At 43.4% G+C, this 23,658-nt stretch overlaps 1 protein-coding gene across 2 annotated transcripts in view; it reads right to left on the minus strand.

Moving 5' to 3' along the window:
• Positions 1–23,658, minus strand: part of FNDC3B (fibronectin type III domain containing 3B) — a 282,075-nt gene that overhangs the window by 21,793 nt on the left and 236,624 nt on the right. For both annotated transcript variants that reach the window (XM_081007808.1, XM_081007807.1), the window contains exons 15-23: positions 21,219–21,357; positions 20,365–20,436; positions 19,480–19,598; positions 17,294–17,399; positions 15,784–15,959; positions 14,300–14,413; positions 11,043–11,192; positions 9,583–9,863; positions 4,816–5,028 (exon numbers count right to left, since the gene is read on the minus strand). In XM_081007808.1, the coding sequence (XP_080863934.1) occupies positions 4,816–5,028; positions 9,583–9,863; positions 11,043–11,192; positions 14,300–14,413; positions 15,784–15,959; positions 17,294–17,399; positions 19,480–19,598; positions 20,365–20,436; positions 21,219–21,357 (1,370 nt within the window). The remainder of the gene's footprint in view (positions 1–4,815; positions 5,029–9,582; positions 9,864–11,042; positions 11,193–14,299; positions 14,414–15,783; positions 15,960–17,293; positions 17,400–19,479; positions 19,599–20,364; positions 20,437–21,218; positions 21,358–23,658) is intronic.

A 23,658-nucleotide genomic window follows, 5' to 3' on the forward strand; every position in this document is an offset into this window, starting at 1 on the left:
TCCCACTGCAGCAGCACGATTTCTGTTCTTATCCTGAAGCAAAGTTCTTAACCCGAGGTACTATTTCTGGGTTAGCGGAGTCTGTAACCTGAAGGGTCTGTAACCCGAGGTACCACTATACAGCCCCTAGGATTCTTTGGCGGGGGAAATGCACATTAAGTGTATGCCATGTATTAAACTAAATCTATAATTTGTTTAGTCTGATCATTTTCTATAGGCTTTTGTTAGAGTTGAGAATCTCAGTTCAAACCATGGCAGAACAGTCTTTCACAAATCCACCTTGCAGATACACATTTCTCATGTATTAATCAGAGGACACAAAGAATCTCAATTAACAGACACCATTAAGGACAAGATGAGAACAGAAAAGGAGTGTGTGTATTTACAACATACCCATGGGATAGTCACCACAGGTATAGCATAGAATTAATACTTTCGGACAAATAGGGTGTAATCAACTCACTTTTTTTGTCCTTTTGTTTCCTGATGAGTTTGGCTATTTCAGAATACTATAGCAACCATATGGCTCTGTCTTAATTGCCAATTTCCTTTCCTTACTTGCTAGCCAAAGCCTAAAATATGTGCATGCTGATTATTATGAATGAGTATGATAATGCCCTATTTTTGTATTTTTCAGAGAATCTACTTGCTGCGCTCTCAGCGCTGGTCTGAAACCAGGCACTACTGTTAAAGTGGGTGTTAATGATCTTGATTCAATTAAAAGAGTGTAAACGGGTTCCTAATTAGACTCCTTGAAAACCTGCGGCAGCTGCGTATTAACTGTATTCATCACCGGGCAAAGCAGACTGTGTGCTTTGTGGGGTCTCTTTACAGCTTTATGTACAAACTGCTTATACCCAGAGCATCATGTCAAGGCTAACATACTAGGCCAGTTCAGGTGCAGTGCCAATGGCTGGCATTGGTGCAACCAAACCATGGACTGGTCTTCATACCAACAAATTTGTATTCCTGCATTGCGGGGGGCTGGAGTAGATAATCCTTGGGGTACCAGTACAATTCTAAGATTCTATTATTTTAAGTGATTCAAAAGGCAATGTGAATGCAGTGAGGTTAATGCAGCTGCCTGATTCGCTGCAGTTAGAATGAGGGCTCCTTCACTCTTCTCCATATAACCAAATACGCACTACCAGAAAAGTGGAATATATGAAACGCAGTAAATAAAAACAAATGAAATAATCCCATCTTATATATTCGGGGGGGGGGGGGGGAACGATAACCTCAGAAATGCATGGAAATCCTATCAGGATTTTATTCCTAAACGCTTGTTTTACCTTTACTGTGGTTAGCTTTCTCCATTTTTTTTAAAAAAAGGTCACTGAAGTTATTTCTTACGACTTTCAATTAAGAAAATGCCAGCAAATTTAGAAACCAAGTATAAATTATAGTTCATACAACAAAAATCTTTTAAAAATATCAAAAGAGCAGCATAAAACTAAAATGAAACAGACACATTCTGAAACACCATGAAAAAACAACAACAACATTAAAGTCCCAGGCAAATAAAAATGTTATCTATCATCTATCTATCTATCTATCTATCTATCTATCTATCTCTACACACACACACACACACACACACTCTTTACAGTGCTCGGGTTGCACACGTGATCCGTGTGGGATGCATGTTCGCAACCCGCAGTGGCGCACCTGCGCACGCTGCAATTCGGCGCTTCTGTGCATGCGCAAAGCACGATTTAGCGCTGCCGAAACCTGCAAGTAACCTGTTGCGGTACTTCCGCGTTTCGCCATTCTGCAACCCGACAAAACGCAACCTGAAGCGTCTGTAATCCAAGGTATGACTGTACGTATATTGTAACACTGATGCTATACTTATGATTTGTGAGCTGGAAATGACATCCTAAATAAACTTGTGACATAATAACATCGATTACGGTTTCAACATAACTGACTCTGAATTAGGAATCTCTTAGTTCTTTCCACAGCAGGCAAATGAACAAAGTGAAGCAATTTTAACAGAAAAAGAAAAAGCCAGGGCAAACATGTCCGGTCATGACAGCTACGTTTTGTGAAATGAATCTGAATCAAAAACTGAGATTACCGACTAAGTCTGAATATTGCCCGCTTCCCAAAGCGAATCAGGAAAAAAAAGTCATTTGAGACAAACACCAGCACCAGAGGTGGGAAGAGGTGAGCAATGGGCATTATATTACAAAACAACTCCAGAACAGTTGCTCATATGTCATTTACGTGGCATGGGAAGAGCTGAAACAACATTTCTGACCTTTCCTGATGAATGCAACATGTGGCTTGATGAAGCTGGTTCTAATAAGGTCGAATTAAACCCATTAGAACAAATTACTACAATTTGTTCACTCTCCTCCCTCTCCCCCAATCCTATTCAAACCCAGCTATTTGATGTTTTTCACGTCTGGCTGTATAGTTCTGGTCCAGATCAGGGAGCCCACTGAAGCGAGATACTCTGTTTGCTGCAAGAAAATAAGCACATCCTTTTGGGGCTGCTGCGACCTAGTTAACGCTTGGCTAAGGCTAGTTAACTTAGGCCAATGGGTAACAAGATTTGTTTGCCCCGAGTGTTGCTTATATGGCAATTGAAAACTATGTTATGAATTATTCATTTTCTGCTTCTTAAACAGATCAAGAAACGACAAATCAAGTCATCTTTCAATGAGCAGAATCCAACTGGTGTCTTATATTTGTAAAGGGGGACATGATTGCTACAAATGCGGGGGGCTTATATGGTGATCAAGGCACTTTTACCACTATGCAGCTTTAGAAGGAAAGAATTGCAGTTCACGATACCCACGACAATAAGCATGAGACAATAAGCATGAGTTCCTGCCAGTCTCCTTAGAACGGCTAATGGGCTAAAATCATGGGACTCGAGGGAACCAGGTGGCAAGCTGATACCCTCTGAAAATCCAGCAGCATATTCTTGGAAATTGCTTGATTAGACAACGTGCAAATAAATCTCGATTCTGCTATAAGAAGATTGCTGCTACAAGCATGGAGGGCTTATCTAGCAGCAACTAGAATGCATCAGTCTGAATGCAACATGTACTTTGGGGAAGCAACTATATTCCGGTTGGAGGTGGTTGGAGGATGGATGGCAGCTAATGGATTGAGGTTGAATCCTGTCAAGACAGAAGTACTGTTTTGGGGGGACAGGGGGTGGGCAGGTGTGGAGGACTCCCTGGTCCTGAATAGGGTAACTGTGCCCCTGAAGGACCAGGTGCGCAGCCTGGGAGTCATTTTGGACTCACAGCTGTCCATGGAGGCACAGGTTAATTCTGTGTCCAGGGCAGCTGTCTACCAGCTCCACCTGGTACGCAGGCTGAGACCCTACCTGCCTGTGGACCACCTCGCCAGAGTGGTGCATGCTCTAGTTATCTACCGCTTGGACTACTGCAATGCGCTCTACGTGGGGCTACCTTTGAAGGTGACCCGGAAACTGCAATTAATCCAGAATGTGGCTGAATGCGGTGACTGGGAGTGGCTGCCGGGGCCACATAAAACCGGTCCTGACAGATTTGCAAGAAGCAAAGCTACAGGCAACCAGGCAGAGGGACTTCTCGGTAGTGGCGCCTGGCCTGTGGAACGCCCTCCCATCAGATGTCAAAGAGATAAATAACTACCTGACATTCAGAAGACATCTTAAGGCAGCCCTGTTCAGGGAAGTTTTTAATGTGTGACATCTTAGTTTATTTTTGGTCTTTGTCGAAGCCACCCAGAGTGGCTGGGGAAACCCAGCCAGATGGGCAGAGTACAAATAATAAACTATTATTATTATTATTATTATTATTATTATATTCCATTTGCCAGTGGTGAATCCCAACAACTGTTTTCAGCAAGGGCACTAATAGTTTTTAACCTGTTCCCACCTTCCCACCCTGTTACTCAGGGCCGGATTTGGGTTTGATTGAGGCCCTAAGCTACTGAGGGTAATGGGGCCCTTTATATGTCCAGTTGTCCTTTGTCAACAACAAATCGTCACTGTTTTTTGTGCTGAATATATGCTATATGGTAATTTATGGACCTAATAGGTATCTAAAGCTATTTTCACGTAACAAAACATGTATTTCATCAAAGTAATATTTATTTTATCTTATATTTTGGATATGTACATCCAGTTCCCCCCCCCTTTAAGTTTTTTAGGGGCCCCCAAGAGAGTGGGGCCCTAAGCTATAGCTTGTTTAGCTTATACAGCGGTACCTCGGGTTAAGAACTTAATTCGTTCCGGAGGTCCATTCTTAACCTGAAACTGTTCTTAACCTGAAGCACCACTTTAGCTAATGGGGCCTCCTGGAAGCACAATTTCTGTTCTCATCCTGAAGCAAAGTTCTTAACCCGAGGTACTATTTCTGGGTTAGCGGAGTCTGTAACCGGAAGCGTCTGTAACCCGAGGTACCACTGTACGTAAATCCGGCACTGCTGTCACTTATACAGTGGTACCTCGGGTTAAGCACTTAATTCGTTCCGGAGGTCCGTTCTTAACCTGAAACTGTTCTTAACCTGAAGCACTTTAGCTAATGGGACCTCCTGGAAGCACGATTTCTGTTCTCATCCTGAAGCAAAGTTCTTAACCCGAGGTACTATTTCTGGGTTAGCGGAATCTGTAACCTGAAGGGTCTGTAACCTGAAGCGTATGTAACCCGAGGTACCACTGTAGCTGCATTTTAACCTAGACTAGGACCCTCTTTGGGGCTTGCAACACCAGCACCTCTAAGCAGAATGAGCGAAGCACCTCTTGCCTTATTTCCGTGCCTACAGAAAGCTGCAGATCAGAAGGAGCCTCATCCTCTTTCCTCTTCTTACCTCTTGTTCTTGTCCTCGATCTGCAAGATGTACAGCATGTCGTCGGCAGTGTGCTGCTTGGAGCTGCTCTCCCCCCACTTCAACTTCAGACTCTGAGGACCGGCTGCAGCGCACTCTAGCCGAGGAGGTAAAGGGGGCAGAGGCCTGGTCTTGGCTTTAATCGAGTGGCTAAAAGGTCCCGCTCCGATGCCATTTACAGCCTGAACCCGGATCCTATGGTAGGAAAGCAGCAAAGCAAGGGGTTGGGGGGGGGGGGGAGAAAAAAAGAATTACGTTAAAAGCTGGTTTTGAGCCTATCGGTTTTCTTTCTGCCCCTCACTTGATGCAGAGGAGGTGAAGTATAATGGCTTAATTGACACTGAAATGAGAATGTCTAAATGTGTATTGGTCAAAAGGGTTAACATGGCGTGTATCTCTCCCCCCAGCCCCCATGGGGCTATATTAAAGTCAAGGAGAGCACTCTTGAGCTCTTGCCAAGTTGATTAACTAACTAATGATGTATTTTTGCATTAAGTCAGGATGACAGAAACTGTTCTTTGAAAATATATGAAAGCAGGAGCTGAGTTACTGGTAAATAAAACTAGCCAGTTGGCCATGGTGCAGATGAGGTTGGAGCAACAGAAACTTCCATGGTCTGCTCATCAACCTCTTCCAAATAACAGGGACATTTCAAATTTTGAGGCGCTGCTGTGGGTACCATATATAAAAAGAAATATATATATATAAAAAATTCCAAGATGCTCATCCCAAAATTAAACGAGTGTCACCAGCATAGATGGCAATCTCTGCATTACGCAATCTCAGATAGAAAATTTTGAGGTACCATTACAGGGGAGTGACCTATTAATTATCTGATTTGCATGTTTATCATGGGGCAAGCGATCTGGATGATTTTGCCTCAGGTAGTACAACGTTTTGGCTGTCTTTGCGCAAATAATTAATGCAATGATGCCGGAAAGGTCTAACCACTTTGGGGCACGAAACCAAATATTTTATCTTCATCAGACCCATTAACCAGCGGTTAACGTTATTTACGAGAACCCAATTGCCAAACTGCTCAGCCAGAACCAGCACCATCAGTTTTCTGGCTGACTGACTTGGCCCAATGCTTTGCAAATTGGGAAATATAAAAACCAAAGTTGCTGGTGTAACTGATTAATTGCCCAGTTGGACAATTTCCTTCTTTAAATAACACAAGAAACACCGACTCATACAGAAAATCTGCATGTATTTTTGCAATGACAAGGTCACACTGCTTTCCAAATAATTTTAAACAGGCCATGACTTGTGTGGGGCTAACTCAAAAACTATGGACTGAGTTTGCTTCTTTCAGACATGCCCTATTTAAGATTTAGCACTGTTTGTGAGGTTTAACATGATGATGATGATGATGTTGTTGTTGGTTAATTAGAAAAAGGAAGTACAAGCCTCAAAATCATCCTTAGAGTCACACTGGAAGAGACAAGAGCCCAAAGTATGCCTGAATTTGTTCTTGTCATGATAAACCATGGTTTATCACGACATGCATATACAGCCACTGACTTATTTTTTCTGAACCAGGCAAAAACTGCTTTACTTCAAGAGCCTTTAAAAGAGCAGTTTAAACCATGATTTGCATCGTAAGTGCTGTTTTAGCTTTTTGCATTAAGTTTATATATATATATATATATATATATATATATATATATATATAAAATCCTATTGTCTTTGTGGTGGTTTTGTGATGTGTCCTGGGAAACGTGTTTGAAGGATGGGACAGAAATTATCAAATAAACAAATGAATTAAAAGCACACTGAATAAATTATTGTAAAATGGTAAGTGCTGAGCAAATTATGGGTGATATCCAATTATATTCAGAGTAGACTCACTGAAATTGATGGATGGACTTTCAGTGAGTCTACTATGAGTATAACTAATCTTGAATGAACCTGGTGCCCAGTGTATTGCTTTGCTTTCCTCTGGCCCACTTGATGCCAAGGGGGGGGGCGTGTCTTGTCGTCTGGGCAGCCTGGGACCTCCATACATTCTGCCTGGGCTTGCACCGCAAAGAGGTCACTTTGGTGCCGCAAATGCAGCAAAAACAATGCGGGAAGCAGCAGTTGCAAAATCGCAAGAAAAAAGCATAATGTCGCTTTGAAATATGAAGCAGTATAAAAATTACGTAGGTGATAATAAGAATGATGGAGAAGGAGCGGAAGCTGCTGCTGCGGCTACAAAGACAAGCAACACAGAACAATTTTGCAGCAGCCTCTGCTAAATGTTACATTTGCAATTTAAAATGACATCCTCTATGATTTGCAATGGAGCACTCAAGGTTTGGTGTTGAGTCATCATTCCTTGAAGGACACCGGCAGCTCTCTACTGGACTTGCAAACGTAAAGCTGATGGAGAACATTAAAAAGATACAAATGTCCTGTCCTGGGTCATTGCTTCTGTCTGGACAATAATCTCTTACGTTTCTCACCAGACAGATCAAGTGCAGCAATCTTTTCAATCAGAATACCTAGTTAATGCTTTTAAGTTTGTTGTTTATTTGATACGAAAGAGACAAGCGGATTCCTTAAAAATAGCAGTGGGTTTTATTTAAGAAGTATATGTTGCTGTATGAAATCTAGAGGATTTAAGGGGGGGGGGAAACATTTCAAAGAAAACAATTTTTTGAAAAAGAAATTGCAGGATGACCTCATCATAGCAATTTGCCTACAGAATGTAAGGCAGAAAGTTTTAAAGGTGAGCATCATGGAACAGGGCTGTGTATATACTGCTTGCGCCATTAATCGCTCAAATCCTGGAGCAAGACATGGCCAGTCCAGCATAGTAAGTTTCATGGACTGGCTGAACACAGAGGAGTGAAGGGAGGCATGAGCTGGGGAAGAAAGATTCCAAGCCAGGGGACTGGTGGTGGGATGATGATGAGTGATCAGAGGGAGAAGAGGGAGCAGACTGGGAGAAGGTGGTGTTGGAAGCTGAAGAGGTGACAGGGTTTAGTGAGCAGGAGGAGGCTGTGGCAGAGAGAAGTCCAGAATTAAAGGCTGGAGAGGAGGGAGCCCAAGAGGCAGAGCAGAGGCAGGCTGCTGAAGAAGCCAGGGGATCTGCTCTCCTGCTCCCCTCCCTGCTGGTCTCCCAGAACCAAAAGAGGCCAGAAGAGGGTGGATCAGGGACAGACAAGACACAAAGTCTCAGGCTGCTTGAGAAGGACTCAAGGAAGGAGGAGATCTTCACTCCCCATGATCACCTCATAGGGGCAAGAGTTGCTATGCTTACTAGGCCTGAGCTGTTTTATTTCTTTGAATAAAGAGTTAATTTCACTGGCACCTTGAGAGTTACTGCTGACCCATCTTCAGGAGCGATTTTTTCATAAGAATATTAAGAGGCTTGCTGGACAAAGGCTCATTTAGTCTAGCATCTCCCCCCCAGATGGACAGATTTCTTTGCACCTTCTCTGTGATAAATGCTTAACACAACCCTTCTTTTCGGGATACAGCTGCCATTGTCTTGAGTGGGTGTTGTGTAGCAGTAGCCACAGATGGGCAATGCCCCAAGTCTGGTCCTGTTTGCAGGCTTCCCGTGGGAATCTGGTTGGCCAATGTGAGAACAGCATGCTGGACTAGATGGGTCATTGGCCCGCTCTTCTTATGTTCTTATGAATGACATTGGGTAAATAATTCCCCTAAGCCTCCGTTCCCAGTTTTATGGGGCTGATACTAATGGTCCACTAATGGTCATGAAGCACCCTGGAAGCACCTCACAGGCAATAACTAATAATAAAATTCAGTGTGCATTTTCCCTGTCCCTTGCCATTATTAGAGATAATTTGGATTGAAGAGCCATTAGAAAGAGGCCCGAGGATGGGGCAGCTTTGAGCAATCTTAGAATTAACATTCGCCGTCCGACCTTTTACCGACATTCATTCCTAAATTAAAATAATTTCTCAGAAGTCCACAGGGGACGAAAAAAGAAGAATCATCATTATAATTATCAGCTAAGCCACTTATTTATCCACAAAGATACATTAACAGAGCTAATATGCACACTTAATAATCACTGCCCAAAATCTGAAAAATGAGCACACTGCACCGTGCAGCAAAACCTTTAATTGTTCCCCATATTTAGGATGTATGTTATAATTAGTTCAATCTGTTCTCATTTGCACTGCAATGCTAGAACAGCTATCATAGTTTCCAAACATCTAAAGACCAAAAAGAAGGTCAAAACCCTGAGTGAATGATGGCAGTAAACAGATCGGCCCAGGGCTCCATGAAGCGCTCCCACAATCTGAAGCATGGGTAGCTACAAGTGAGAGGGCCTTGTCGGCAATGCCACCCAAAGGTGGGAGATGCTCTCCAGGGTGTCTATCCCTGTCCTGTGAGCTCTCTGTGTGTGTTGGATGTGTGTTTGTTGTGCCTGTCAATCACTTGACGGGACAATGATTTTGCTATGTTATATTGTTTGGATTTCTTGGTTGTTTTGAGTGTGTGTTTGTTGTGTTGCATTAATATGTTGTTCATTGCTCTGGGGGATGTTCAGACCAAAAGGTTTTGCATAAATAAGCAGTGACACAACACAAGAGGAAAGCAGCAATGAGTGTGCTTTTTTAAAATGTTGTGTTATGCCATGCTCCCATGGCAGCCATCTTGTGTTATCCCATGTCCCCTCTGGAAGCCATTTTGTGACTGGCGCCCAACAACAGCACTTTCTCAAAATTCAAAATGCGCCCACTGGACCAAAAAAAAACCCAACAGCTGCAGTTTTAAACTCGCACTTACCGGAATGTAGTTTCTGGAAGCAGGTCGCTAACGACGTAACTTGTGACGTTCCCCACCGGGATAATAACATCGCCGAGGTCGACGTTGTAAGAAATAATCTCAGACCCATTATTGCACGGTTCTTCCCAGTTCAATACAAGGCACACAAAGGGTGAAATTGGAGAGGAATCCAAGTGCTCATCATCGGATACGCAGAGAGTGGTCACAGCACCAGGGACTGATGCTGGGGCTGTACAGGTCACCAGGTCACTGTAAGGTCCTGCTCCTGCCTGGTTTATTGCCTGCGGAGTGAAACATTCATTACGTCACGTGCTCATCACACCCAAGGCCTCTCGGTGCATGGAGATATAGAAGACTGAAGTTACAAAGTCAAATTCACCCAAGACTGGGAGGTCATAATTGTTCACATGACTGGGAGGTCACAATATTCCCATCTGTAAAATATTGGAAGTGAAGCCTTATGTTGGCTGTGGGGGGGGGGGGATAATATGAAGACTAGAGTGCTTAACAAAACAAAAGGTGGAACATGGGCTGACAACAGTTCGCTTATAAACAGTTAATTGTTCAGTGCAGACCAGCAAACAAATACAAACCCCATGACCTGGAGAGTCGTGACTATGCTATATAATAGCGCTCTCGTTTTTTGACAACTATCACAGCAATATAAGCATTGTGTATAGTGAAAAGCAGCATTAATTACTAGCTCCTCTTGATTGCATTTAATGTTGAAAATCATGATATATATTTTTTAGAAGTTTACTTTAACTGTTACTGGGGAAAACAGTTGCGTTGTTGTGTTTCTTTTACTATATAATGAATGGATTCATGGCTTGTAAAATGTTGGCTTTTATGAAAAAGCAGCTCTTGCACAGAACATTTCAAACATAAAAATCTGAGAGAATGGAAAAGAGATCTCATGTAAAAGATTGTTGACTTTATGCTACTCTTTAAAAATAACAATGAATGTGTACAATTGAATGAACTGTTCCATGCTGGGTATAAGTAGCTTTGTATATCTTTTAGATTTTCAATAAAGATTACTCCAGTATTCTAAGTTGCATATAATCCCTCCCCCCAAAAAAACAACTATCTTCCCCATTTCAATCTTCTGAGCCAACGGCTTGGATTGAAGGACAAGCCAAATCGTGGCTTAGCAGGACTGAGTAAATGTGTGAGCCTGGGGGGCTTCTGCCGCCTAAAGCAGCAGCCTTACCCTGCCTAATGGCTGGGCCGGCTCTGGTCTCGATGTCCTCACAGACTGTAATTATCCACAGAATTAGAGCTTGTAGTCTTTGGAACTAAAATTCCATTTTGATTCTACCAAGATCCTAACTTGTTCGCAAAAAACCCCACATTCACACTCGCGTAAAGAAGAAAGGAGGTACCTCCCGGCAGCAACATAAAGCAAGCTCTCTTCATGATCTAGCAGTCTTATCCTAAAGTTAAGCGTCTCGATTTACCTGTAGCCTACAGAAATAGTGTGCTGCGGCTGATAACTGGCTGATTTCAAAGGAGTTGCCTGTGCCACTGTACACGAGTTCTAAGGACTCTGCGTCTTCTCCCCACTCCAGTCTGTATTCTGAGATGTCAGCACCAAAGCTCTCGGGACTCTGAAACACAAACACAAACCTGTTGGGTCATATCTGAGCCTAAAATGGCCTTACACAGGTTGACAGGAAGGCAAGTGCTAAAAACAACAACAACAACAGAGATCATTTAAATTGTGCCTGGATGTGTGGCTGAGGAGGGGGTGAGAGTCTCAAGAATGGAGGTCCATCCTGATTTAAAACTATTTTCTTAGCACTGGCGGTCTCCAGCAGTGCTGTTCCAGCTGCGTTTCAGTGCAGATTTCTAAAATCAGGAATGAGCGGAATTCCACTGAGAGGAAATCAGCAGGAAGCTGAGACCTAATCAAGATATGAAATGCTTTGGAACAGAAAGTTAAGCCATCCAGAATTGTTTCTGGGAGTGGGGGGTGGGCAGGCTAGGTTCTCAGTCTGCTTTGGGTTTCTAAGGGTAAAGGTAAAGGGCCCCCTGACCGTTAGGTCCAGTCGCAAACAACTCTGGGGTTGTGGCGCTCATCTCGCTTTATTGGCCGAGGGAGCCGGCGTACAGCTTCCGGGTCATGTGGCCAGTATGACTAAGCCACTTCTGGCGAACCAGAGCAGCGCACAGAAACGCCGTTTACCTTCCTGCCAGAGCGGTACCTATTCATCTACTTGCACTTTGACATGCTTTCGAACTGCTAGGTTGGCAGGAGCAGGGACCGAGCAACGGGAGCTCACCCCATTGCGGGGATTTGAACTGCCGACCTGATCGGCAAGTCCTAGGCTCTGTGGATTAACCCACAGCACCACCCGCGTCCCAATTCTAAAGGAAAGGAAGGGTTAAATATTGATTCTGCAAAAACAAGAACGGCCCTTAGGAGTTGGCTCTTATGGAGGAAGGTGGGCGAGGCAAACCTCAGGCCCTTTTGGCCTCAGCCAAGGAGAAAGGGGTTATTCTTACACATCTGGGTCACATTGCCAGGCAGAGACGCTGAGGACGACGTGATACAAAAAGGGGTTAAGGAGACAGACAAAACTCCAGCCAGGGATTCTACAATCACACATTTAGGCTTTCGGAATAGTGGTTTAAGATTCAGTCTGCTAAATTATTGTTTTCTCGAGGAATGAAAGGCTACGGATTGTGATCGTCACACAACCCGCACTCATTTATTTCAAACTTTCAAACTCTGCATACTTCCAATGGAAATGTAGCAGTTGACCTTTTGCAGCCTTACGAGTCGTTTTCGACAGCGTAAAAACCTTCACCACCCTTTGTACACGGGGGAAAGCCTTGACAATTCACCTGTGACTTTCTGGTAAATCTACAGAGATAACAGAACTCTAGATGCACCTGCCAGATTAAATTGCCTTTAAACAAATGCTATCACTTTGAAGCAGTGGCATTTAAAGCTCATTTAACATTTTCTTCAGTACACACCTGAAATAATAAAGGTGTGTGTGTTCCATGATGCCACTTTTTAAAGACTTCTGTGCTAAAATGTACACGGGCTGTGCTCTGGAACGTAAACTATGGTCCACGAGTCAGCATGCTTAAGTGGATCGAGTCAGGTATACACACTATTCTTTTAAAGCACATTTGAAGCAGATTCTCCCCCCATCCTCAAAATGCTCTGGGAACTGTAGTTCACTTCTCACAGAGTTACAATTCCCAACACCCAAACTACAGTGCCCAAAATTATTTGAGGCAGGGAGGGAATTTTCCATAAAGTTAATAGTGTGTTTGCAGCCACAGACTAGGACTCAAATCTCCACTTAGCCACGAAGCTCTTTGAGCGGCCTTGGGCTACTCACTTTTTCTCAGCCTAACCTACCTCACAGGGTTGTAGTGAGGAGAAAGGGGAAGAAAACCAGGTTGAGCTCCATGGAGGAGAGATACAGATACAGGTGACATGATTGAATCCTGCTGCTTCAGTTAGGTGTTAGAGAAAATGGAGCCCAATTTAAAAAGCACCAAAATTTGAACGGCAGCTGTAAAGGTGGCAGAATCCTAAAAAAAAAAGTCAGAATGGACAATAGGAGACCACCCCCTATCTGGGATGGGGCCAAAGCTCAATGGTAAAAACATAAACTTTGCATGGAATTTCTAGTCAAAAGAATCAGGCAGCAGATGAAGGGCTGTCTGAGACCCTGGAGCTGCAGGTGGGGGTGTTGAATGGTTTCTTTAAACGTAAAGGTTCATCATTGTTCCACTCGATGTGTATGTCTTTACGGGGCCAGAGCAAGGGCCAGAGCAAAATAACGAGACCCAGCTTTACAGCTGTGAAACATAGCAGGTGCTGCTGAGTTGTATTGATTAAGCTGCATCAGCAATTGGGTGTAGTATATAAGGAGCAGCACCTAGCTCTCCCTTTACCCTGGGGGATGGGCTGGTGGTTGGGTCTGGTTTGTTGATGTATTTAGTGTAAATGGAGTTTTTGTTTTTGTTATTAAAACCTTGTTTAAATTATTTTTGAGTCCCTTTTTAATGCATGGTCTCCCCAGCAAGCTCTCTGCAGCGCTACCATACTGCAAATAGCCAACAGGGGGATGCTATTTTTGATAGCATCTGTTACATTAAAGTGAATACTCACTGCTGCAATTAAGGAACCAGCAAAGGAGGGAGAAAATTTCTAGCCTGGTTCTCTACGTTCTGTGTAAAGTTTTCCATTTGCAGTTTTTATTTTCAATGGCAAGGGAGCATTCAAAACACCGTTCACCCACCGTGGTGTGATTGATTCTATCGTATCGTGATTCTAGCAACTTGTTTTGCTGCAGAAGCAGACCGGGACTCTTGTTTATTTAAGGGCTTATGCACACTTACCTTTCCTCTGCTCTTTCCAGGAACAGTCCATGCTTTAAAGCGCTTTGTCTGAGTGGCTCTGTGTTTGTTTGTTTGTTTGTTTGTTTTTTGCTCTGGAGCTTTCCCCCACGAAAACCAGCTCTTTAAAGCTCAATCGGAGCAAACAGCAATCTGCAGAAAACTTGAATTCACGTTTGCTCCGATTGAGCGCTAAAGAGTGGCTTTACATGGGGAAAGCTCAGGGTCAAAAACAGCAGCAACAACAACACCCAAAGAATGCGGACCTGTGCCTGGAAAGGTTAAGTGTGGATAAGCCCTAAGTGGGGGCTGCGAAATGAAAATTACGGCACTTAAAAAGCGCTCCTCTTACCTCCCAGCTAACAAGTACACTTGTATCAGAAATGAAGGCAAGGGAAGGTGGTCTGCACTGCCCGGGGGCCCCAGCAGCGGTTGTGATTATTGTGGCTTCGGAATACGTCCCATACTAAAGGAAGGGAAATAAAACATATATATTATTACACAATATAAACCGCACATACTATTTGTTAGTATGTTTAAATGAAGGATCTTGATGGACATTTCTCTTCATTTTCCTCCCCACACTTCAAAAACCATATCCGTGCAGCAAACAACCTCTTGGCCCAATAAGAGGATTTCTTCCCCTCCTGGCCAAAGTTAAGTCCCTCATCCTTCATAGCGAGTGCCTCAGAATTGCTAGCGAACCCTCCTTCTCCACAGATATAATGCTCTTGAACATTCACTGTGGAATCCCAGAAGCCTAGCCCATGGCCAAGGAAAGAAACTAGCTTGTAGCCTGTTGCGTAAGATATTACGGGTTGTACTCAACCAAGTCACACTCAGGGTAGGCCCACTGAAACTGGCCTTGACTATTGATGCCAATAAGCCTATTCTTGAGTATGGCTTTGTGGTGTACAACCCTACATTCGAACACTGAGGAAAAGTACCAGGGAGACATGGGTCATACCCATACCATCTGTTTAAACTTTCGCCTGGTGCCTAAAGATGTATAATGCAGGCGTTAGACAAATCTCCCTGGGGCGAGTCTTCCACAAACAGGGAGCCACTGCAGAAAAGGCCCATTCTCGTGTGTGTGTCCCCCCTCCAGACGTCTGGTGTAAGAGGCACACAAAGAAGGGCCTCAGATGGTTATTGCAGGGTCTAGGTCAGAGACTTTGGACTGGTCAGTACCTCTCAGCCTGACCTTCCTCACACAGAGTTGTTGTAAGGATAAAAAAAGGGAAGGGCATATTAAGCTCCTTGAAGATAGGCCATGCAATGTAATAAATAAATAGAAATATTGTTGTAAGAATGAAAAGGGAGGGAACATATTAAACTCCTTGAAGGTAGGCCATGTAATGTATACCTGAAGGAGCATCTCCACCTCCATCGTTCTGCCCGGACACTGAGGTCCAGCTCCGAGGGCCTTCTGGCAGTTCCCTCGCTACGAGAAGCCAAGTTACAGGGAACCTGGCAGAGGGCCTTCTCGGTAGTGGCACCCTCCCTGTGGAACGCCCTCCCACCAGGTGTCAAAGAGAAAAATAACTACCAAACTTTTAGAAGACATCTGAAGGCAGCCCTGTTTAGGGAAGCTTTTAATGTTTAATAGGTTATTGTATTTTAGTGTTCTGTTGGAAGCCGCCCAGAGTGGCTGGGGGGAACCCAGCCAGATGGGTGGGGTATAAATAATAAATAATAAATTATTATTATTATTATTATTATTATTATTATTATTATTATTATTATTATATAGGAATATTGTCACAAGGTCCTGATCAGAGCTGCAATTTCAACCCAATGGTTTCCCCAAGGACCCACTCTAACGCTTAGGCTTACCCCTCCGTCATTCAGGGCCCTCACTCTGAAGTGATAGGTTGTCCCAGGCAGGAGATCGCCAACCGTGCACTCGAGACCCAGACCGTGATACACCTCCGATGTCGCCTCTTCGGGGCCAGTCATTTCTACACTGTATGCCGAGATGTGACAACTGCTGTCTGACACAGGAGGAGCATCTGAATAATAATAAAAAAGACATTATAATAATTACTATATTCTTAACATTTATTCATCCCCTGTCCTTCACCCTAAGGTCCCAGGTCACGTCACAACAGTAAAACACAACAAGGAAAACGGTTTAAAACAACTTACAACCATAAAAATAAGGTGGGTCCTGAAATAATAGTGTCAAAAGCCTCAGGGTAAATAAGGGCATCCTCCAGAAGCTGTGTTAAGTTGGTGTGTGGGGTGTTTTTTTTGGCCAAATAATATTTATTAGTTTTCTAATTTTTAAACAAATCAATGCCAAATTACATGAAATTTAATAACCCCCCCCCAAAAAAGTTGACTTCCCACTCTTTGCCCAAGATGCGTCCTTACTTCCCCCATTGCTGCTTGATATAACATATCAATTTTATTTATTTTTTAATGCTTTTGTATGCTTTTCCGGAATGAATGAATTACTTAACCTGAGGTACCACTGTACTTAATTCGTTCCGGAGGTCCGTTCTTAACCTGAAGCACCACTTTAGCTAATGGGGCCTCCCGCTGCCGCTGGAGCACAATTTCTGTTCTCATCCTGAAGCAAAGTTCTTAACCCGAGGTAGTATTTCTGAGTTAGCGGAGTCTGTAACTCGAAGCATATGTAACCTGAAGCGTATGTAACCCGAGGTACCACTGTACTAAAATCTCCATTTCCTATGGAAACCCTTTAGACATCAAACACTAATTATTTACAATATAGTAATCCTATAGATTATTATAAGAGATGAGGATGGCGCTGTGGTCTAAACCACAGAGCCTACAGCTTGCCGATCAGAAGGTCGGCGGTTCGAATCCCCACGATGGGGTGAGCTCCCGTTGCTCGGTCCCTGCTCCTGCCAACCTAGCAGTTCAAAAGCACATCAAAGTGCAAGTAGATAAATAGGTACCACTCCGGCGGGAAGGTAAACAGCATTTCCGTGCGCTGCCCTGGTTTGCCAGAAGCGCCTTAGTCATGCTGGCCACATTACCCAGAAAAACTGTCTGCGGACAAACGCCGGCTCCCTCAGCCAGTAAAGTGAGATGAGCGCCGCAACCCCAGAGTTGTCCGTGACTGGATTTAACAACCAGGGGTCCCTTTACCTTTATATATTATTATATTCCCCCTGGCTTGCCACTTCCAGCTAGGAAAAAGCTGCAGTATAAAACCCCAAAGATGTGCTGCCGGTAGAGTCAACAATACTGAGCCAGATGGACTTTTATTTACTGTAGCTGCAGGTACCTTTTTAACAAACGAAAACGAAACGAAACTGTACTGTTGGCACAGGAGAAAACCAATTACGAAAGCAAGCTCCTCTTTCCAGCTTACCCCATTGCAGCTGCACTTCCTTATGCTTTGGTTTGCCAAGTACTCTGGGTGGCTGACACTGGCCCGGAGCAACGCTTAGTGTACGGACAAGTAAACTTTCGGAACACTGGAAAAAGAAGCAATGGAAGTTAGATTGAAGCCCCATCTGGGCAGTCACTTCACACAGTGGAGGGAGAGGGGGTGGATACCAGCTTGCCATCCGTCTATGGTGCTTGTGTGCACAGGAAATGTTCGTGGGGTGGGTGGGGGAGCCTTCTACAGGTGGCACAGAGCCCCAAAGCCCTTGCTGATGCTAAGCAGGTCTGAATCTCATCAGTGCCTGGATGAGTCACCACTTGGGGCAGCACAAGCAAAGCTGTCTTGGGTTCCACAATGGAAGAAAGGCAGAATTATATATCCAAATAAATAAATACAGTGGTATCTTGGTCCTCAAATGGCTTAGTTGTTGAACAAATCGGCTCCCCAATGCCAAAAATCCAGAAGTGTTCCGGTTTTCAAATATTTTTTTGGAAGTCGAACGTCCGGCACGGCTTCTGCTTGAGCAGGAAGCTCCTGCAGCTAAACAGATGCCGTGCCTTGGTTTTAAAATGGTTTTGGGAGTCAAACGGACTTCTGGAATGGATTAAGTTTGAGAACCAAGGTACCATTACCATTGTAATTTAAAAAAATGTGCACAGTGATGCACACTTTCCCAGTGATGTGAAGCACTGCATGCAGAGAAGGCTACACTTTCTCCAGGTGTTCCTCCTCAACAGACTGTGTGGGCAGGTGAGTGAATCTGGCAGGGACAGGGGCAAGCGAGCACAGCTCCATTCTACCACTCTGTACAATGGTTCCTCACATGGAGCGAATCCCCGAATAGGGCTTTAACTGACTTCGCTAACTTGATTGCCTGCGGATACCTGCCCTTGTTTTTCTTTAGAAAAACCACTTTCCCCACCCAGGATGTGCACAAAAGTAGTCAGGCAATTGCAGATTCTCAGTGCAGTTGTACTTTGGATCTCAAACGCCGTGGCTCCTGAACAAATCAGCTCCCTAACGATCGAAACCCGGAAGTGAGTGTTCTGGTTTTTGAATGATTTTCTGAAGCCGAACGTCCTGCGTGACTTCTGATTGGCTGCTCCTGCAGCTAACTGGAAGACGTGCCTGGTTTTTGAACGGTTCCAGGAGTCGAACGGACTACTGGAGCGCATTCAGTTCGAGAACCAAGGTACGGCGATACACACTTTTGCAGTTTTCGGGTTTTGTGCAAATCTGGCAGATCAAAAGGCAAAGTATAAGGCTATGCCAGTGGTTCTCGAAGGCGTGCCACATTGGTGTGGCAGGAGAGGGTGGCAAGATTCAAGGACAATTAAAGAAACCTTTAAACATTTTGGTATAATATAAAAATAATAGTTTTATACTTTCTGGATGTCCCATTGCCATATTATAAAGAAGTTGTGTTCTATGTTAAAAATCAAGCACTGCTAGGAGTTATTTCTGTTTGTTTTCTAATGCATTTCTTTATCAATAAAAAATTTGCATGGCGTGGCCCAGAGAAAAGAGTTTGAGAACCACTGGACGATGCACTCGAAATAGTTATATGAGCACAGTCAGGAAAAATAAAAACGAAGGGATTGAGTGGCATGGAAAAGAGGACCGATCCACGTACCTCAGGACACTGAAACCAATAGTCTGCGACCCTAAGTGGAGTTTATTAGCTTCCCCAGCTAAAAAGATGATCTCCCTATCGGGTAAACCTGAATCTACAGGGCAAAAGCATAGAGACTGGTGTTCTTTGACAGTAACGTCACATGAATTGCAAATGAAATGGAGAATGTACACAGCTGCAAGCTGTGTGGGGAATCCCTTGATAGCCTTAGGTCTTGAACTCACAATGGCGCATTAAGAAGATGCAACCACACACACACACACGTATTTTGTGCGCACATATAAATAAAGACTGATCTGCGCTCTCCTAACTTGCGAGGCACCTTCCGAACCTTGAATAAAAATATACAAAGCACTAGCCTGATATCTCAACCAGTGCTTAGAACAGGTATGTAGCGGGTGGGGTGAGATGGGGTGAAATAAAAGAGAATCTCCCCCCCCACACTTCCCCATAATTAAGAACTCAAGGAAAGCTTTTAGGTGAATGGCAGCAGCGCTGGGAGGAGAGGTCCTTTTCACTGTTAAGCCATACTTACCTGACTGTGTCCACCAGTGCTAATACAGCATGCCCGGAGCTTATACAAAGTCCCTGGTTTCAAGTAAGTACACGGACATTCTGTAGCCGATCCTCTGTAAGCCACTTCCCATTGATTTGCTGAAAGGTTAATTGGGCTCACTCAGGTAACTGATAAACAATTACTATAGGGCTAAGGTACTATTTAGATTTCATTAAGCCACAGGCCTTCCAGTAATTAATAGAAACGGTTGCTTTATGGGGAGAAGTGGCCTATAGATTTAAACAAACCCCCCCCCGAAAAAGGCTCATTTACCTGCTGAAAAGGCTTCCTTAAAGTGGTTCTCCATTAAAAAGGTACAGGTGGTCATTTTGCTTTGCTGGCTTTGTATCTGCCTTGTACAAAAGCCTCCATTCAAAGTTTTGTGACAGGCAGAACAAAAACCCAAAGGTTAAAATACAGGGTTATTCTCTTCTAAAAAATAAATATTTACGGCATTATATGAAAAAAATCATAGACCACAATTTAAAACTTCTTAACTATGGTTTGTTTGTTTTTTTAAGTTAATTTTGCCAGGTATCCAATTAGCAATATACAGTGAGAAACCACTAAGTTAAATCAGGGGGGAAAAATGTCATTCGCTGTTCACTTCAGAAACGAATTAAATATAAAAATATAATAAATAAAAATGATATCAACAGCAAGAACACATCTCATACTTCCTGCTCCTTAGGCAATGGAAAATAACTCCACAATTTAAAAAATCCTGTTTGGGCGATAACCCAAATGAAATAGTTCGATGAAATCTAAAAATATTTGATATACAACCTCATTGGGATAATTATTATAACACTGTTCTCATTCTGTTGACATTCGATGATGTTTTCTTGCAATAGTTCAACTTACCTTCAGAGCTTCCTTCTGAAATTTCTAACAGGTAATTTAGGATTTCTGAACCACCATTATCCTGAGGAGGGTCTGTTAAAGAAGAAGAAAAATCTTGTTACAGACGCTACAGAAGAGGGCAGGCACGAATTATTCACAGGTGACTAGTAGATTCAGAATCGATTCTTTTTGACATGTTGGATCCCCTCTGTACAGTGCAAAGATCACCCACCAGACCCCATCTTAAATACCACCCAGCAGCCAAAGACACTGGAATGAACCCAGCAAGTTATGGGTTGCTACAGCTGAGAAGAATTGATGCTTTTGAATTATGGTGCTGGAGGAGACTCTTGAGAGTCCCATGGACTGCAAGAAGATCAAACCTATCTATTCTTAAGGAAATCAGCCCTGAGTGCTCACTGGAAGGACAGATCGTGAAGCTGAGGCTCCAGTACTTTGGCCAACTCATGAGAAGAGAAGACTCCCTGGAAAAGACCCTGATGTTGAGAAAGATTGAGGGCACAAGGTGAAGGGGACAACAGAGGACGAGATGGTTGGACAGTGTTCTCAAAGCTACAAACATGAGTTTGACCAAACTGCGGGAGGCAGTGAAAGACAGGAGTGCCTGGCGTGCTCTGGTCCATGGGGTCACGAAGAGTCGGACACGACTAAACGACTAAACAACAAGAACAGCTGAGCAACTGTAGGAACTCCCAGTTGAACTGGCTTATTCTTGGCTGATGCTGACTTGATGGGAATCAAGGACATATATGTGCAATTCTTTACTCTTTCCACTCCCAACCAGGCAGCTCCCGATTCCACAATTTAAGGATGCGAGATGATGAAAGCCCAGTATTATGCAAGAGGCACCTTACCCCATTTGACGCTGAAGCCTTGAGATGTGATTGGCCCTTTCACGGCGGGTTTGGTGGGAGGCCCCGGCCGGTCAGGGCTTGTTGTACAGACCAAGACGTCGCTGGGACTGCTCTTCCCTTCTACGTTGGAGGCAATAAGCTGCAAGAAAACGGACGTGGTTATCTCTGTATTCCAAATTATAAGCTGACTTGTGCAAGAGACACGAAAGAAATCACTTGAGAAAGTAAAAAATGGGTGGCACCTCAGCTAAGTTTTGCTCAAAGCAAAACCCACTCAAATCAATGAACCTCATTCATTTCAGTGGGTCTACTCGAGTACAACCTAGCCGACTAGTCTACGGATGGATTTTAGAGTCTCAGAAGCCACCCCACTACTACTACTAATAAAATTAACATATTTCTGTATGCAACAACGGCAGCAAGAATGTTGGTAGCCACTCACTGGAAAGGAAATTATATCCCAACAAAGGGGGAATGGTTAAGTAAACTTTGTGAGTACCTGGAGTTAGCAAAATTGACGGATTTAATAAGGCATAAGTCAAAAAATTTAATTCAGAAACAATGGAAATGTTTAAATGATTATTTATACAAGCAGGGCTCAAATACGAAAATTTGGCTGTGTCTAGACTAACCTTGCGAAGAATACAGAGAACATAAAGATTTGATTGATTATGAAAGAATCTAAGGAAGCAAAATGATTGAAGAACAGATGTAAATGTGAGTAAGATAACTAAGAGAAGTGTGGTGAATGCGGTGGAAGTCTTTTATAATATTTTAACTAAGATTTATATATTGCAGTATTTGAAGCAAGAATTTGGTAATAATTCAGGTTACGAAAAGTATTTTTTCTTTTGTCTTTTTTCTTTATATCTTCTATTCTTTCTTATCTTTTTTTTATTAGTACTCATTTTGGAAAATATGTATGTAAGTGTGTTTACAGTGTTATGTATTGTTCTTTGTTTTTCTTTGTTTAATTTCTATTTCTTGAAAAAAATTAATAAAGTTATTTTAATATAAATTGATAACAATAACAATAATTTATTATTTATACCCCACCCATCTTGCTGGGCTTCCCCACACAGTCTTAGCAAGCATCTCCCATACCAGGATCTGAAAGATGTTGGGCGCAAACCACCCTAATTTATTTGTACTGGGGCTGTATCAAATGTTACTCCTACTCAGAGTAGAACCATTAAAAACAATGGCTCTTACTCCACTTATGGTCCATTAATTTCAGTGGGTCTACTCTGAATGTCAGTTAGTTGAATACAACCCACTGAAGCGAACAGAACCTTCCTGGAATTTACTCTGAATGAAATTAGTCATATTTATTTCCGAGTCACTTAATTTCTCTTACTGTGACTTTAAGGAAGAATGGGAGCTTTTTACAAATTATCTACAAAAGACAACAAAACGAACTGGACTCCAGGGCAGGTTTTGAATAAACATACGCAAATTTATTGGTTGATAACATGGTAGATAGATAATGTAAGGATATGTATAATTTCATAACATGCAGAGAATAATATGTGCTGAGAAATCAGAGAGAGGAGCTGAGGGAAGTCCTTGGGGGCAGTTTGATGGGGGGAGAAAGGGGGGGAAATAATGAATATGATATGTTTTGATATTTTGTTATGTTGAAATTGCTAATAAAAACATTTAAAAAAAGAACTTAATTTGTTCTGGAGGTCCGTTCTTAACCTGAAACTGTTCTTAACCAGAGGTACCACTTTAGCTAATGGGGCCTCATGCTGGTGCCGCCGTGCGATTTCTGTTCTCAACTTGAAGCGTCTGTATAACAACTATTTATCACCACCACCACCATTTTATTTATACCCCACCGACCTGGCTGTCCCCAGCCACTCTGGGCGGCTTACAGAATATATAGTATTTTTCGCCCCATAGGGCGCACCTAGTTTTTTTTTGGGGGGGGGGGAATAAAGAAAAAAAAAATTATTTCCCCCCCAGGCGCGGGGCTGGGGTGAGGGAAGCTAGAGCTTCCCCCAGCCCCCAGAACAGGCTGCTCTCTGCAAGCTGTGGGAGTCCTCCCGCGGCTTGCGCAGAGCTACCCGAAGCCCGGGCGCGACTGCTCAGCGCGCCCGGGCTTTGGGATAGAGGCAGCTCTGCGCAAGCCGTGGGAGCCCGGCGGGAACTCCCGTGGGCTCCCAAGGCTTGGGGATAGCTTCCTGAAGCCTGCATTCGCCCCATAGGACGCACACACATTTCCCCTTCCTTTTTCGAGGGGAAAAAGTGCGTCCTATAGGGCGAAAAATACGGTATATAACATAAGAAAGCACCAAACACTTAAAGCTTCCCGATACAGGGCTGCCTGGCTGATTTTCGGGGGATAATAATGGGAAATGGGTGTGAGAGGGAATGTACAGCAGCCCTTCACACACTTCAACTACTTTTTCATCTTTTTCCCACTTGTAAATTTTCT

The sequence above is a fragment of the Podarcis pityusensis genome, assembly GCF_964106645.2.
Source record: "Podarcis pityusensis genome assembly, chromosome: 5".
In the NCBI taxonomy this organism is placed as follows: domain Eukaryota; kingdom Metazoa; phylum Chordata; class Lepidosauria; order Squamata; family Lacertidae; genus Podarcis; species Podarcis pityusensis.